This window comes from Gadus morhua, chromosome 16 (assembly GCF_902167405.1).
Source record: "Gadus morhua chromosome 16, gadMor3.0, whole genome shotgun sequence".
In the NCBI taxonomy this organism is placed as follows: domain Eukaryota; kingdom Metazoa; phylum Chordata; class Actinopteri; order Gadiformes; family Gadidae; genus Gadus; species Gadus morhua.
Window position 1 is genome coordinate 24,005,412 of NC_044063.1, and position 16,114 is coordinate 24,021,525.

General features: G+C 42.3%; 1 protein-coding gene across 1 annotated transcript; it reads right to left on the reverse strand.

Annotated features, from left to right (window-relative positions):
• Positions 1–3,406: 3,406 nt before the first annotated feature.
• Positions 3,407–9,818, reverse strand: LOC115561556 (trace amine-associated receptor 1-like). The gene is made up of 2 exons (XM_030381691.1): positions 9,768–9,818; positions 3,407–4,378 (listed from the first exon to the last, which is right to left on the reverse strand). Exons 1-2 carry the CDS (start codon positions 9,816–9,818, stop codon positions 3,407–3,409), a joined length of 1,023 nt encoding a protein of 340 aa, XP_030237551.1.
• Between the last annotated feature and the right edge of the window lie 6,296 nt (positions 9,819–16,114).

Sequence of the window (16,114 nt, forward strand, 5' to 3'; positions counted from 1 at the left end):
CTCCACTTCAAACAAAAATGTTGGACTACCACCCTGTTCAGGCAAAAGTAACGTGGCAGGGATGGCATGCTTTAATGTTATTGACTCTAAAACTCTTATGGAAACTGTTACACAACTAAAGCCATCCACCTGTTGCCTTGATTCTTTACCTACCAACCTCTTTAAGAATGTTTTTGACTGCCTAGCAATAAACATATTGCAGATAGTTAACAACTCTCTCCAGTCAGGCAACTTCCCAAAAGCCCTGAAAACTGCAGTTATTAAACCCCTTTTAAAAAAGCTGAGCCTAGATACCTCTATTATTAACAACTACAGACCAATATCAAATCTGCCCTTCATAAGTAAAATCATTGAGAAAGTTGTCCTCCAGCAACTTAATCACTTCCTGGCATCAACTGGTTGTTATGACACCTTCCAATCAGGATTTCGATCCCTGCACAGCACTGAGACCGCCCTCATTAAAGTTGTAAACGACATCCGTCTTAACACAGACTCTGGAAAAACCTCAATACTAATGCTACTAGACCTCAGTGCTGCATTCGACACTGTAGACCATGCAATACTTTTGGACAGGTTAGAAAACTGGGTGGGGCTTTCAGGCACAGTCTTAAATTGGTTCAGATCCTACCTACAAAATAGGAACTACTTTGTTTCCATCGGCGACTTTGTATCAGAATCAACCAACGTGATGTGTGGAGTCCCACAAGGTTCGATCTTAGGACCCTCTTTATTCAACATCTACATGCTCCCACTAGGGCAAATCATGCATAATAACAATATTGACCATCATTGCTATGCTGATGACACGCAAATCTATGTATCGCTATCACCAAATGACTATCGCCCCATAGATCTGCTGTGCCAGTGCATTGAGCAAGTGAAAGACTGGATGTGCCGAAATTTCCTTCAGCTAAATGAGGATAAAACAGAGATAATTGTATTTGGTGCTAAAACGGAAAGGCTTAAAGTAACCCAACACCTTCACTCTCTGTCCCTGAAAACCTCAATCAAAGCCAGAAACCTAGGGGTTATCATGGATTCTGATTTACATTTCGAAAGTCACATCAAATCAGTTACAAAATCTGCATATTATCACCTTAAAAATGTAGCAAGACTTAGAGGGCTCATGTCCACCGAAGACTTACAAAAACTTGTACATGCCTTTATCACTAGTAAGCTTGATTACTGCAATGGTCTCCTTACAGGTCTCCCAAAACAAAATCTAAGGAAGCTTCAGCTTGTTCAGAATGCTGCTGCTAGAGTTTTAACAAAGACCAACAAATTTGAACATATTACACCAATTCTTAAATCGTTACATTGGCTTCCTGTAGGTCAGAGAATTGATTTTAAAATCATGTTGCTAACCTATAAATCCCTACATGGTTTAGGCCCAAAATATTTAACTGATATGCTTCCACTACATAAGCCTTCTAGAACACTAAGATCTTCTGAGACCAATCTGTTAATTATCCCCAGAGTAAACACGAAACATGGGAAAGCAGGATTTAGTTACTATGCAACAAATAGCTGGAATAAACTCCCTTAGGATTTAAGACTTGCCCCAACTCTGAGCACCTTCAAAACAAGATTGAAGACTTTTATGTTTGCTTTAGCTTTCTGCTCCTGAGTTTGTATTTGTATAAGGGTTAGAGTCCTGAGTTTTGTTTGTATTTGTATAAGGGTTAGGGTCCTGAGTTTGTTTGTATTTGTATAAGGGTTAGAGTCCTGAGTTTAGTTTGTATTTGTATAAGGGTTAGAGTCCTGAGTTTGTAGAGTTTGTCAATGTTGATACGTGTACCTCTATTTTACTAAAATGTCTTTTTAACTTTCCCTTTATTTTCTATTTTTCAATTTAATTTTCTCACTTTCTTGCACTTTTTACTAAAAAGCCTTTTTAACTTTCTTTTTTACTCATTTCTTTGCATATGTTTTCTTTTACATATCTATTATTTTATTTTATTGTATAACAATGTTTATATGTGAAGCACTTTGAGTCTGCCTTGTGTATGAAAAGTGCTATATAAATAAAGTTGCCTTGCCTTGCCTTGCCTTATAATCATAATTGTCATTCACTCACACACACACTAGTGTTGGCTGGTTCGTTCACGAATCGGTTCGAATGAACGAGTCTTTAGGACGAACGAACCAAACTGGTTTGTCTCTCTCGTTCGTTCGGTCGCCTCGTTCACCATTCGATTCACCGGAAACTCGACTGAACGAACAAACGAGTTTCCGGTAGCTCTAACTCCACTGAGTCTGACTGACTCAGCTGAGAACCGTGCAATGACGTGCATTCAAAAAAATCTATTATTTTATTTTATTGTATAACAATGTTTATATGTGAAGCACTTTGAGTCTGCCTTGTGTATGAAAAGTGCTATATAAATAAAGTTGCCTTGCCTTGCCTTGCCTTATAATCATAATTGTCATTCACTCACACACACACTAGTGTTGGCTGGTTCGTTCACGAATCGGTTCGAATGAACGAGTCTTTAGGACGAACAAACCAAACTGGTTTGTCTCTCTCGTTCGTTGGTCGCCTCGTTCACCATTCGATTCACCGGAAACTCGACTGAACGAACAAACGAGTTTCCGGTAGCTCTAACTCCACTGAGTCTGACTGACTCAGCTGAGAACCGTGCAATGACGTGCATTCCATGAGGCGATTCACCGTTACCGGAAACTAGGCTGAATCGCGAACGACTCCTCCACATTCAGTCGAGTTTCCGGTGAATCAATTCACCGGAAACTCGACTGAACTGGGAAAGGTCGTTCACGAATCATATGTTCGTTCAGCCTGGTTTCCGGTAGCGGTAAATCGCATCATGGAATGGACCCCATTGCACGGTTCTCAGCTGAGTCAGTCAGACTCAGTGGAGTTAGTGCTACCAGAAACTCGACTGAACGAACGAACGAACGAACGATTCGCGAACGACTCCTCGTGGCGAACTGAATTACGCAAACTGGGTCACGGAAACAAATGATTAAATCCACCACTAACACACGCACACACACACACACACACACACACACACACACACACACACACACACACACACACACACACACACACACACACACACACACACCATTGTCATACAACATAGTCTTTAGAACATGTGGATCAATTGTAGCGCATGAGTTTGTTACACGTTTTAGTTATTTTTTATTTTTGTGACATTCATTTATTCCGACAGCAAATCAAAACTACTAGCCTAGATTCACTGTTGTGAGGGAGGACTGTTTTTATCCATAAAATGATGATTTTTGGTTTCATGAAAAATAAAATTAATTTTAATGATGATAAACATAATTGGGAAAACATTTGGAATTTCCTCCCATCAAATGATGAGCCTTTCTTTTCATGGCCCCACATCTTCTTGGAGGCCTCAACATGAAACCACTGTCACTCTGCAAACAGTTTTGTGTCCGACATGTCCGACCGAAAGATGCTACCAGAAACAATCATTTGAAACGCTTTCCTAAACCAACTGTAAAATAAGGCGTACACCAACGGGTTGACAGTGGAATTCAGATACCCCAGCCACACGAGTGTGTTGAACACGGCGGGCGGTACAGAGTAGCCGATGATGGGGTCGATTATGTAACAGAGGAAAAACGGCAACCAGAAGGACAGAAACACGCCCATGATGATGGCCAGTGTTTTGGTGGCTTTCCTCTGGTGCTTGTCCACCTTGGAGGAGCTGGTGTTCTGTAGGCCTATGGTGCGCACTTGTCTCTGGGCCACCATGTAGATCTTCAGGTAGATGGCCAGCATTATGATCCCGGGGATGTAGAAGGAGAGCATAGATGAGACCGTGCTGGCCACCCCAGTCGTCAACATAACACACCCTCCTTCACAAGCCACGTTGTTATAGTAGAACTCCTCCATTCCCAAAATATTCAGCTTGAGGAAGATCATCCCAAAGCCGACTACAGACGAGACACACCATGTGACCAGGATCATGATGACTGCCGTGTGAACCGTTATCTTACGGGGGTAGAGCATAGGGTGGCACACGGCATAATAGCGGTCGATGGATATAAAGGACAGGTTCAATATAGAAGCAGTACACAGCAAGATGTCTGAGCTGTTGAAGAGCTTGCATAACATGTCCCCAAAGTACCAGCAGGTTTCAATGGACTGAATCATGCTAGGGAACATGACAAGAACCCCCAGGAGGAGGTCGGTTACGGCCAGGGAGAGGGTCAGGTAGTTGGGAGGTGTGTGGAGTTGCTTGAAGTGAGCGATCGCCACAATCACGAAGAGGTTACCCAGGACTGTGAGGATCACCGCAGACCCCAGGCCTAAGTAGAGGACGGCACGGAAAGCAACAGGGTAGACCGTCCTCACACACGAGCCATTCCCGTAGCAGAACTCCGGCTCCATCGGCCTGGGAGGAGGGGGAGTAAGCAAGTAAGGAAAAGGCAGTGGAAGGGAAGGGTGGGGAAGTTTTCCTCCCCTGAAATTAGGTCATTTTTTGCCTCCCCTGAAAGAGACATTTTAAAATCATTGATGGACAAGTTTCATCTGGGAAGGGGGGGGGGGGGATGGGGGTACCAATATGCAAAGGATCTGAGGCAAAACATACATTAGACATTTTAATCATATGTAGAAACATCATGTGTTATTGAACTGGTATACAATTCTGATCATGTTGCACATTTAATAATGATATTATTAGAGATGTGTAATTTCATCTGCCATAATAATCAATAGAGGATTTGACAGAGCTTTGCCAGTGTTTACAATAGACAACACATTCTTATATTGGTAAATGAGGGCCTACACCTAAGCTTTTAACATTAAATTATCATGTTTATTCGTCACAATGTGGTACAGCAGGATCTCTTCATAGCCCTATCCATTCCATGCAATCATCAGTAAACTGTCACTTCTTAGTTTATACGTTAGTTTTCTTTCTATTAAAAAATAAAGACCCCTTGTACAATCTTCATGTATTTTATCAGGAAAAGCTTTCATAGGCTATACCAAATATAGTATTACCGACTATACAATGCATTTGTTTTCTCGCTTGTTCAGTGAGAAATTACCAATGGTTGACTGTTAATAATATCTTGCACATCGTATTGCATCAGTCACAACATCATGCAGTTATCAGCTTATTCACAAGAAACGTATGTACTTACACAAGTTGCTAAATATTCCTCATTCAGAGAGCAAAAAATACATCATACCACACCCGTTAATCCATTCATCAGTGAGAAATTACCAATTTTTGATAATAGTTCATCGTAAATAATGGTAATTATATCCTGCACATCGTATTGCCTTCAGTCACGACTTCATGCTCTTATTAGCTCATTCATGCTTATTCACACTTGCTAAATGTTCCTCATTTAGGAAGCAGAAAAAGTTGAGGCAATCAGTCTATAAACAACTAAAACATGACATAAGAACTTCATGAATTGTATTCATGTTGTAGTTGTTTATAATTAAAGGATTGTGGCATGACCTTTTTTAGTAAAAATATTACATTAATCCATAATTATATAAAAAAAACATGAAATAATACTTATGAGGTAAAGGAACTGTATTTCAGTTCATAGAATAACTGCATTGTGACTGCTGCACTCATTTTAGTCCATGTAATATTTTGTCTCACACAAATAAATTCAGTACTTTACCTATAACCTGTCCTATATAGCATCACTAAATAGAAAGTGAAGATACTCTTATGTATCAAATTCAAACTCATAGATTAAGTCGTTTATAGTGTGATAAAGCATTATGTGGGCTTACCTCAGTCTCCTGGAGAGTTATACTCAGTGGATACTATCAGGATGGGCTTTATATATTGTCATTTTATGATGATGACATGGTGAAAACAGTAATTTCCCTGGACTCTGATGCAACAACAATCTCTAAGCAAAGGGCCCTGAATGTTAACATGGACAATGTTGAGGGGCAGCATGACCCTTATTTTTCTCTTCCCAACACATCCTGTCTAAATTGGTACAGATATCAATTCCATCTGGGCAAAATGTGTCCTTGGTTTATTTCAAAACAAACAACACATGGATATTTATAACGTTAACCCTGCCAATCAGTATTATATAAAGAACTTTGAATGTAAATGTAGGTATAGTGACTACGATGTCCATTGTTTTTCCTTTTGTAGATCACTCTTGGGCTGACTGGGTATATGCTATAGTAGATGCTTGATGTCTTGCAAAAAACGGAATGTCCAGATTTGATTAAAAATAAATGATCTTCATTTATTTATGAGTCAGAATCTAATGCTCATTCAAACAAATATTCAAAGTAAAGATTATTGTTGAGAATAAAAACATAAGGCAGGTCAAGACGTGCAAGATATGCAAGACAAGCAAGGTCTAAAAAGAGTGTGCTTTTCCAGCCAGAATCGCCCCAAGACAAACACACAGACAACATTGAAAAAGTCAACTAAATGTAAACAGAATAATTGGCTCCTACAGTAGGGCCATTGAGACATATGCTTTTGATCATCAATATATTTACTCCCAGAGTTGAGGGATATTATACCAGTTGACAACAACAGTAAAATTTAGCCACTGCAATCATCATTCACGGTTTCCACTTTTCTGAATATTTCTGGAGGCAAAGCAAGTGGATTTCATCAAACCCTACTGCATAATTGATTTGAAATGAACATGAAGGTAGATGAAGTCGTACACATTGTCTCTGTGAAGAAGCTACATCTTATGCCACATTTGCCATGATGAATTGTATTACAAGAAATATGTTTTACTATCATACACACACACACACACACACACACACACACCTTTCTAGGTCTCCACCAAACATTTTGAAGACCATGGGCGAAGATCCAGCGAAGATCCATCCTCTATAACAGGTGTGGGTACTGCCTTCATCCTCTTCCTTTTCTTGGCCCCTCCTTGAAACCTTTGAGATTTTTCTGTAGCAAGTCTACAATATGCAGTTAACTTGTTCTCCTCAGAGTTCAGGTGCTGTGGTTGCTCTTCAGCCATGCTTTATAGCTTGTGCGGTGAGGAGTTTGGTTATTGTCTTTTTGTTAAGTTTGTTCTATTCAGGGTTCACGGATGGTGTGCAATGCTATATGCTGCAGCACGTGTTGATTGTTTAATGTTAGCATTGTCGCATGTTCTTTGTAGAACTACGGGCAAACCTCCAACCTTTCCTTGGCTCCTGAGTTGACTGTCTTCTCTATTGTTGCCTAGCGTGCAATAGACGGTTCGCTTCGTGCACGCCCCCAGCGCATTCTCGGAACCTTGTGTAACAGCGTCCTTCTCTGCATTGCCTGGCGTACAGTGCATGGCTTGTTTTGCTCTGCCAGTTAGCATTTAGCCATTAGCATCACTTGGTGGGCTTCGGTCGCTGTTGTTACGACCTAGCGGGTGTAGCCTAGCATGCTAGCTTCGTCCCCACTGTACCAGCCTCTGGAACCATGGTGGCTCGTTGTGAGCAGTCTGGAGCTCTATCCCTATGGGAGAAGCCCACATCTGCTGCGTGGTGTGTATGGGTTAGGTCACGCTGTCGAGGCAGTAGAGCAGCTTGGCTCCTGCTTATGTTGAGCAGCCTTAAATTAGCATTTACTTCTTTCTTGATTAGAGGGCATGCCGACTGCAGTCCCGAGCCTGGGAGCTCTCGTCTCCCGCTCCCGTCGGGAGAAGAGCCCCCTCGCGTTCCCCTCGAATCTTGCCGGCCCTTTGGAATAAGGCTTAGGGAATGTAACCCCCCTGCGGACCCCCTTCAGCTTAATACAGTAGAGCTGAGGAGCATAGACCTTCCTAGAGCGTAGACTAAAGAGTTTGCGGGATCCTCCAGAGCTGGATATTTCTGTTCGTCTCAGCGACTCTTTGTTTCTCCATGCTGGGCACAACCTGGGGTTGGGTTACTCTGCTTCTGCCTTTGTGTGCCTACTCTGTGTGCTTGGATCCCAGTGGTTCTAGGGCTGCCTCCACTGTGACTGAGGATCTGCAGCCTGGGCTCTCTGGGATCAGCTGCTTATCTTCTCTCCGCCACGTTCTCTGTGGCTTTCAGAGAATATTGGTCCAAGGCTCAGGGTTGTTTTCGGCTCTCCAGGAAGACCAGATCTTGCTCAACCTTGGCTGTGCCCGACGTTTTGTGTATCAGAGAGTACCCTGTCATGGACAGCTTGGCTGCTGCCATGGTAAGGAGATGCATCGCCTGAAATCAGGCCCTGCGAGGGCCAACGACGACCATCTAAGTACTACATTTGGCTTGTTTGCACTTCTGGCCAAGCTGTCAAATGCTGCTTCCCTACTCCCTGCCTATTTGACAAGGCTTATTTCTCCTCTATCATGGGGGGACGAGAGTCAACAGTGGAGGTCACATTTCTCCTTAACCTGCTTCAGCCAAAGACAGAGCCACACTTCGGGAATTTATTGCCACTGTGCGTCCACTTTCACACTCAGAGGCCCTGGAAGCCCAAGTCTGCCCTACATGTGGTTAATTTGCAGTGGTGGTGTTAATTAGGATATTTTCAGATTACTGCTTCATTAAACTGTAATAAGAGAATGTGGTTATATGCTATAGACCCTATAGTATCTGTGGTATAAAGACGAATTTCAAATTATAAACGTGTACACTTTATGTTGAAAGTATAGGCCGTTGCGATTCCCGTTGAAACGAATGGTGCGTGATTATACTTCAAAACAAGAGCTGGTAAATCGTGAAAAATGAATTAAACTGTAATCAGACAACGCGGTTATTGCTATAGACCCTAGAGAATCTGTGGCATAAAGGCTGGGACGAATCCTGAATTATAAATATGTAAACGTATGTTGAAAGTATGGACCGTCGCGATTCCCGTTGAAACAATGGCGCAGTGATTATTATTTTTTTTTTACGGTTTTCGTTTACAGATTTTCCTAAACGCTTGTGATTTACTAACCGGTTACACGTGTACACCCACACATACACTTTAATGTACCCTTAAAGTGCCTGAAGCAGCTGCTCTTGTGAAAGTTCCTTTTGTAGCTCCTAGTGTACTGCGGTCGGCTGCACTCCTGGCTGCGTCAAACAATGGATCAGAGTAGGCTTCACAACTTTGCAGTCCTGTCAATTGAAAATGACATAGCAGTGAAGCTAAGCCGAGCCATTGAAATACATACAATATTTGGTGACCATTGACCTCTAGGGGGCGTAATAATTAACAAAGACGTGTTTTAACTCCTCTCTCTTCACATGAGTATATTTCAAACTTATTTTCAATGTCTGGTGATACTGTCAGACCGCCCCATATAGCTAATAAAATATTTCCCATGGCAACATCAGAAATTGGCCGCCATGTTGAAAGTTGTCAATATCAATATTGCATATCCACAGGCCACAGATTATGTCCAATCATCATGAAACTTGCCCTATATGAAATGTACCAAACAGCTTTTTCTAATTCAAAATCGTTTGGCCGTGACAGCCAATCGAACTTGACGGCAAAGCCGCCAAACAGGAAGTAAGCCTGTTCTCAGCAACTCTTTAACATATCATAGCCAAACTTGCTACATAGACATCATTCTGGGGACACCCAAACAATGTGGTGACCTTTGACCTCAGGGGGACGTCAAACAACAATGACTTTATTTACCGTTCCGCCCACTTACAATATAAACTGCAATTCTTACTGGATTAGATGCTTCATGAACCACCTCAAGAACGGATGCTTGATAACATTGTGTCTCTGTTAGGGATATTGTTCTGAATACCCCTATGTATTTGCGTCATTTGTTCTGTCGGGCAAACGATTATGCGCCCTTACCTCTAGGTAGGGTAATTTTTCCATTTGGTGAACATTGACGCGTACTCGCATAATGCTCTAGTTCATTCCACTAGCCGTCGTTATTACCGATTACCGAGACGGCCGTCATGGTAGCCGATTACTTCCGTCCAATTACCGATACGTTCGTCATGTAGCCACCTAGCCGATTACGTCCGTTCCGCAGAATTAGTTTATCGAGTCCTGGTCGTCATGTAGCCGATTACATCCGTCCGATTACCGATACGGTCGTCATGTAGCCACCTAGCCGATTACATCCGTTCGGCAGAATTAGTTTATCGAGTCCCGGTCGTCATGTAGCCACCTAGCCGATTACGTCCGTCCGGCAGAATTAGTTTATTGAGTCCCATTATGCTTGAAACCCACATTGCTGCTTACAGCTATATATATAATTTTTTTTTTTGTTTCTACCTTTTTCACATACCGTATTATTTGGCAGAATAAATATTTCAGAAAGATTCAGACTTCAATTGTGTTGTCAAATTTCATTAGTGACTAAACTAATTCAGGGATGCACCACACCATCAGGTTAACCTCTATTCAATGTATAGAATATTTTCAGACACAATAGAGAAATATCAGTGGCAGGCAGAAATAGGCCTAAACTTTATTTGGAAAGAGTGAGTTTATGAAACTAGCCTATATATTCTTTCATTTGCATTGATGGATTTATTTCTAAACTATTTTCCTTGAACTCACCCCAATATGTAGACTTGAATCATACCAACTCTTACATTTGTTTAGCTTATATATCTTTTTTTTAAAGAGGACATCCTGAAGACTCAGGAGAGGGAAGCAGGAGTTCTTAAGGCAAGTAAAGAAAAGAGAGTGAGCTAGAAAACAGGCCCTGATAGATGCTCTGCTGTTCTCTCTACTGTAATATGAATTAAAGAACCAATTTAAAGATGTGATGACATTTTTTTGCATGCATTTCGGGCACTGCTAGGGGCTAAGCCCCCCCAGCCTCTAAATCCTAGTGACGTCCCTTAGAGTACTGGAATGTCATGGTATTGAGATGAAAGAACAAACACACTTATTGTTTGGAACAGTGTGTCTTTTAAAAGTTGACAACCTGGGAATTCATTCTTTGTTTGGTTATTGGGAAAGATTTTCTGCCAACAAGTTCTGCCATATTTGCCTTGGTATACGAGGAAAATAACCTTGACAGAAACCGAGACGATTACCAGCAGTATTTTGCTTTAAAAGTTGGAAGTGTGACAAGAATCAAACAATATTGATGCTTGAATACTCTTGAGTACTTTCATGTAACGGAAAGTGTGGGTGTCGACATAATGCACAATGTCCTCGAGGGAGTTGCCCCTTTAGAGGTAAAACTACTACTTAGGCATTACATTTATAAGGAAAAACTCTTGAGCCTTTAACAGTTAAATGAAAGAATACTCAGCTTTGATTATGGGTATTCAAATTGTTGAGTATTCTCGAAGAAAGTTGTCCAATCCCGGGTTGCTTTAACTCACTTCATTTATTATAAAGTTGTCGGCATGTTTCGGTATGGTAACTGAAGCTATACGGAGGGAATTGTATCTAACACGAGTGAGAGGAAAATACCGTGATCTACTTCAAGCCCCCCGGGCTAAGGCCCGGGTGGCTTGCTGCGCCGTCTACCTATTGAACTCTGGCCTGTTCACTCGACGTCCTCCGTACAGGACGTCAAGTGGGTGTGGCCTATGCAGTGGGCGTGGCCCAGTGGGCGTTGCCTAGTGGGCGTGTCCTGGGTGACGTTATGGCTTCGGCTTCTTCACTTAATTAAAGGTGAAGAGGGAGCAGCCTTCAATAACGTCATGCTCCCCTTGTGGCTATGTGAGGGTAACGCAGCTTATATGTTTGGTCCTGCATCATTGGGTCTATGTGTGGGTTGCTTAGATTCTTAAAATAGGTAACAAAATGAAAAAAACAAACCCAGTATTCTATGTCGTATAGGCTTCGCCTTTTAAGGCTATCGCTATTGGGTTTTCCCTCGGCGCGAGCCGTACCACTGAACAACCATTTTCTTTTTTTTCTTTTTTGAGGCGGCTGCAGAGATGGTTTTCTTGCCTGCGCATCGACCCGGTGCGCCAACGGCGGCGCAAAGTGACCATTCCCCTATGACAGCAGCATACATAAATCGCCAAGGGGGCGTGCGCTCGGCACAGCTGCTGAGCATAGCGAGACAACTGTTATGCTGGGCGCACACGCACTTGCTGTCCACACTCAAACTCTCTCCCTCATTTGTATTACTCTTTTTTTTCTGCCTCCTCTCACTCTTCGTTCTCTTCAGTGTGTTTCTTCCTCTCCTTTTCTTTCCTGGAGAAAGCCCTTTGCAATTTTGCTCATTAGCATTTTTCCATCTTCGTTCTTGTGCTCATTATTATTAGAACTAGTTTCAGAACTGTTACATAACAGCAGGGACGTGCACAGGAATTTTGAGGGGCAGTTGCTCTGACCTGAAAAAAGGGCACCCCCCCCCCAAAAAAATAAACAACTCACAGGCTATATGAAGGACTGAGAATAACAGGGTCTTTATTAATATATAATTACAAATAAGTAAAACACTGAAATAACTAATACTAACGAAAAGAAATACGAAAGAAAAACATGACTTGAAGAAGAAGAACATAACATGAACACAAACATAATTAAACAACATCCTATCAAGTCACTGATAAGTTTTTCCAAATTGACATTTTAAAATGCAAAGCTTCAAAAGAGAAGCCTTCAGAACCTCTTCTTTGTCGATTGGTATGTCCTTCTCTATGGACAGCAGGAGGAGGTCAGACAGCCGCTCTTGACCACACTGATTTCGGAGCACATCACTACCCTGTAGTGATGTGCTCCTCTTTGCTGCCTCCTTTAGTTGTCTCTCTCTCTCTCTCTCCTGAATCCTCCTCTTTTCAATGGGCATTTCGGCTTCACTTAACAAGAACAAACAATACCCAAAATAGTGATAAGATTTAGGTATGAACCATTTTGAATGAAATAATTCACGTGATGCATTACTTCCATCATTTATTCTTCATGTTAAAACAAAATGTTAGAAACTAACTATCAGCAGACATGTAGCTTAGTTTGCCTACCAAAAAATGTGTATACTATGTGATAACGGGCTGCTTGTCTGCAAGCTAGCTAGCTGTCTGATTATTTAGGCTAAACGTTACGTGGCAAACTGAGCCTGGATTTATGAAGATTGTAATTCATTTCATAAAACGTGATGATGATTGTTTGTTTGTTATACATCTCAAATTCACCTTTTCCAGAGAACATCAAGGCAGTCGTCTCACAGGTGCCGGTGTTCCGGTCGCGTGCAGCGCTGCAGCTACGTAAAGCAGCTTTCACTCGCCGCCTCCATTAATTTCATTGGGGGAAGGGCGGCAGAGGGGAGGCGGCAAAAGCGGCTTTTGCTGCGCGGCAGAGTTTGCCCTCCCCCTACTGACTTTCACTGTCAGTGCCCGAACGGAATTGAATGAGGCTACGCTTACTTTATGAAATGTTTCGAGTGGCGATTTTTATTATCTAGGCCTACATGAAATTCTGCATCCATTAAATGATTAAAAAAAAAATATATATATATATATATTTTTTTTTTCCTCGGAAGGGCAACCTGAGTCGAGGAGGGCATATGGGCAGTTGCCCAAGCAACCTGAGCAACCCCCCTGTGCACGTCCCTGCATAACAGTCCATGTGTATGGGTGTGCCCCTCCTTCCCTGTATGTTACAATTCTTCTCTCAATTCTTCTCTTCTTCATTTAGTTTGACTTCCCCTTTAATGTCTACCATGCCCGTTATCATTGGGTACACTCCTGTGTCATACGGCGGGGGCAGTGGTTGAGCCTCCTCGTCATTAGTTATTATTTCTCTAGCTAGCCTCAGTAGTGCTCGGCAGGGCCGCTGACAGGTTTGGCTGGGCCCGGGACAAAATTCTCTCAATGGGCCCCCCCCCCCCCCAAAAAAAAAAAACACACACACCTCTACTTTCTCAGTCCCTACCCTACCCTTAAATGACGGAAATTCAAAAAAATACTCATTACTCAACAAACAATTTATTTGAACATTTTAACTTTAACTTTGTTTGCAACTATTTAGGTGCGAAATGCCATGCGCCGGACTTTTGTGGTGGCAAAGTCATCAATGAGGTCATTGAAGTCCAGCTTCTTTGCAAGCTCTATGGAAAGCATTGCCAGCCCGTTGAGCCTCTCCTGTGACATCTTTGAGCGCAAGTAGTTTTTTATTAGCTTAAATTTGCTGAAGGCTCGCTCACCTCCAGCCACAGTCACAGGCATGGACAGGAAGATCCTGAGCAAAATGCAGAGGTCCCCATAAATGCTCTGAAGCCCCATTTCGTATATGGCATTCAAAAGATCCAGGGATCCAAGATTTTCTTTGAATGTTGCACTGTATATTTTTTTAATGTGCAGGATTTGGTCTTGAAGGGACTCCGTCAGGCCACTCTTGTACTTTTCAGTGAGATTTTTGCAGGCTTCCTTGATGCTGTCCTCCGGCATCTCCCTGAACTTCCAGAGGACACAGAACTCACTGCAGATCTGCAGCATGGACTGAAATCTTGTTTCTAAGAGGGGCATTATACTGTCCATTGCAGCATTAAACACTTTGTCCCGAAAGAGGTCCTCTGGGCTTTGCACCTCTGTCTCTGTCTGTTGCTCATCAAAAAAGCGTTTCCTCTTTCGAGTCTTCACTTCAATCTTGGCACTGATGCCCATGTCAGTGGCAACAGCAGTTGCCTCTTTCAAAAAATTGTTCCAAGAGGAACGCAATAATGCAATCTCCCCCTCCAACTCTTTAATATTAGCTGCTTGGACATCCAATGAGATTGTTGAGGACTGACTTATAATGTTCCTGTCCTCAATACATTGTAGCACCTTCGTCCAAAATGTGAGGAGCAAGACAGAATTAAAGGATTGAAAGTAGGTTTTCAGCCCATGTGCCTGTATCACGCTTGGCAAATGTTTTGCCACTGGGCGCACAGCTTCAATCCGAGCACTCAGTCGCGTGTCTGATAAGAGGTGAAGAGAACATCCCAAAACTTTTTTGAGGATTCCCCACCGTTGAGGACTTCCACTGAACAGTTTGTACAGCTGATTTACAAAGCCAAAGAAAAGATCAACTTCTGGGCAAGCTCTGGCAGCATGGACACCAACCAAGTTTAAGGTGTGAGATGCACATGGGGAGAATTTGGCCAAGGGGTTCTTATCTAGTATGCGCGCTTGCACCCCTTTCACCTTTTCAGCCATGTTTGCACCATTGTCATAGCACTGACCCCTACAATCAGCTAGGTCTATTCCAAGCTGGTCAAGTGCTTCCTCCATCATGTTGGCTATTTCCTCTCCTGTTTTTTTGGAAAAATCTTTGAACTGAAGGAAACGCTCATTAATTTCCCATGCATTTTCATTGGAGGTTTGACTGACATACCTCAGTAACAATACATTTTGCTCCACATTAGAGATGTCTGGGGTTGCATCACACATAATTGAATAAAATGACATCTCTTGCCTTTCCTTCAAAATAGCCTTCAGGACACGTTGTGCACAAAGTTCAATGAACTCGTTTTGGCTGTCAGGTGAGAGGTAATGTGCTTGCAGCCTTTTGCCCTGTAGCCGCTGCTGTCTGAGGTTTTCCACATGATCCTTTAGGACAGCGTCATACCTCGATAATAGCTCAATTAAGCCCATGAAATTACCATTATCTGGTTCATCAATTTTGTTTGAGCTGCCCCTGAATGGCATATTTATGAAGGCCAAGTACAGGGTCACATCCAGCAGTCGCTTCAGTAGTGCTTTGTTTTTTTCAATTTCTGTGTCCAGCAATTTCTGTTGTTCACTATCAATTCCAGCTGTATGCAAGACAGAATGTTGCAGGTTTTTCCATTTCCAATAGCAATGTTTGTGAGCCACATTTCTTTCATGTTCTGGGAATCTTTCATATATTTTTTTGCATTTGACTTGACTTGAAATCTGCATCCCATTTGTAGAATTTAGTGCACTTGTTGACCTTTTCTCTACTTCATGAGAGAAAAGTAAACATGGAAGACAAAATAAGGCTTTCTTCGTCCTGCTATAGAGAATACAGTACCTATCGTTTTTTTTCCGTCCATTGTGAGAGGAAGAATATGTTAAATAGTGGGGAAATGCCCTGCCTACTGCATCTGCTGGCAACTCTTTTGCCATCTCTGAAAATGGGATTCTTTTCGCCATTGCACGCACAACGGTTACTCTGTCAGCATCTTCCATTTTTGCTGGCCATAATGCAGGGTCATGGTAATCAGGGGAATGAGCCCCTCCTCCTTCGCTGTGACTTTGTCTCTCACTGGTAACCTC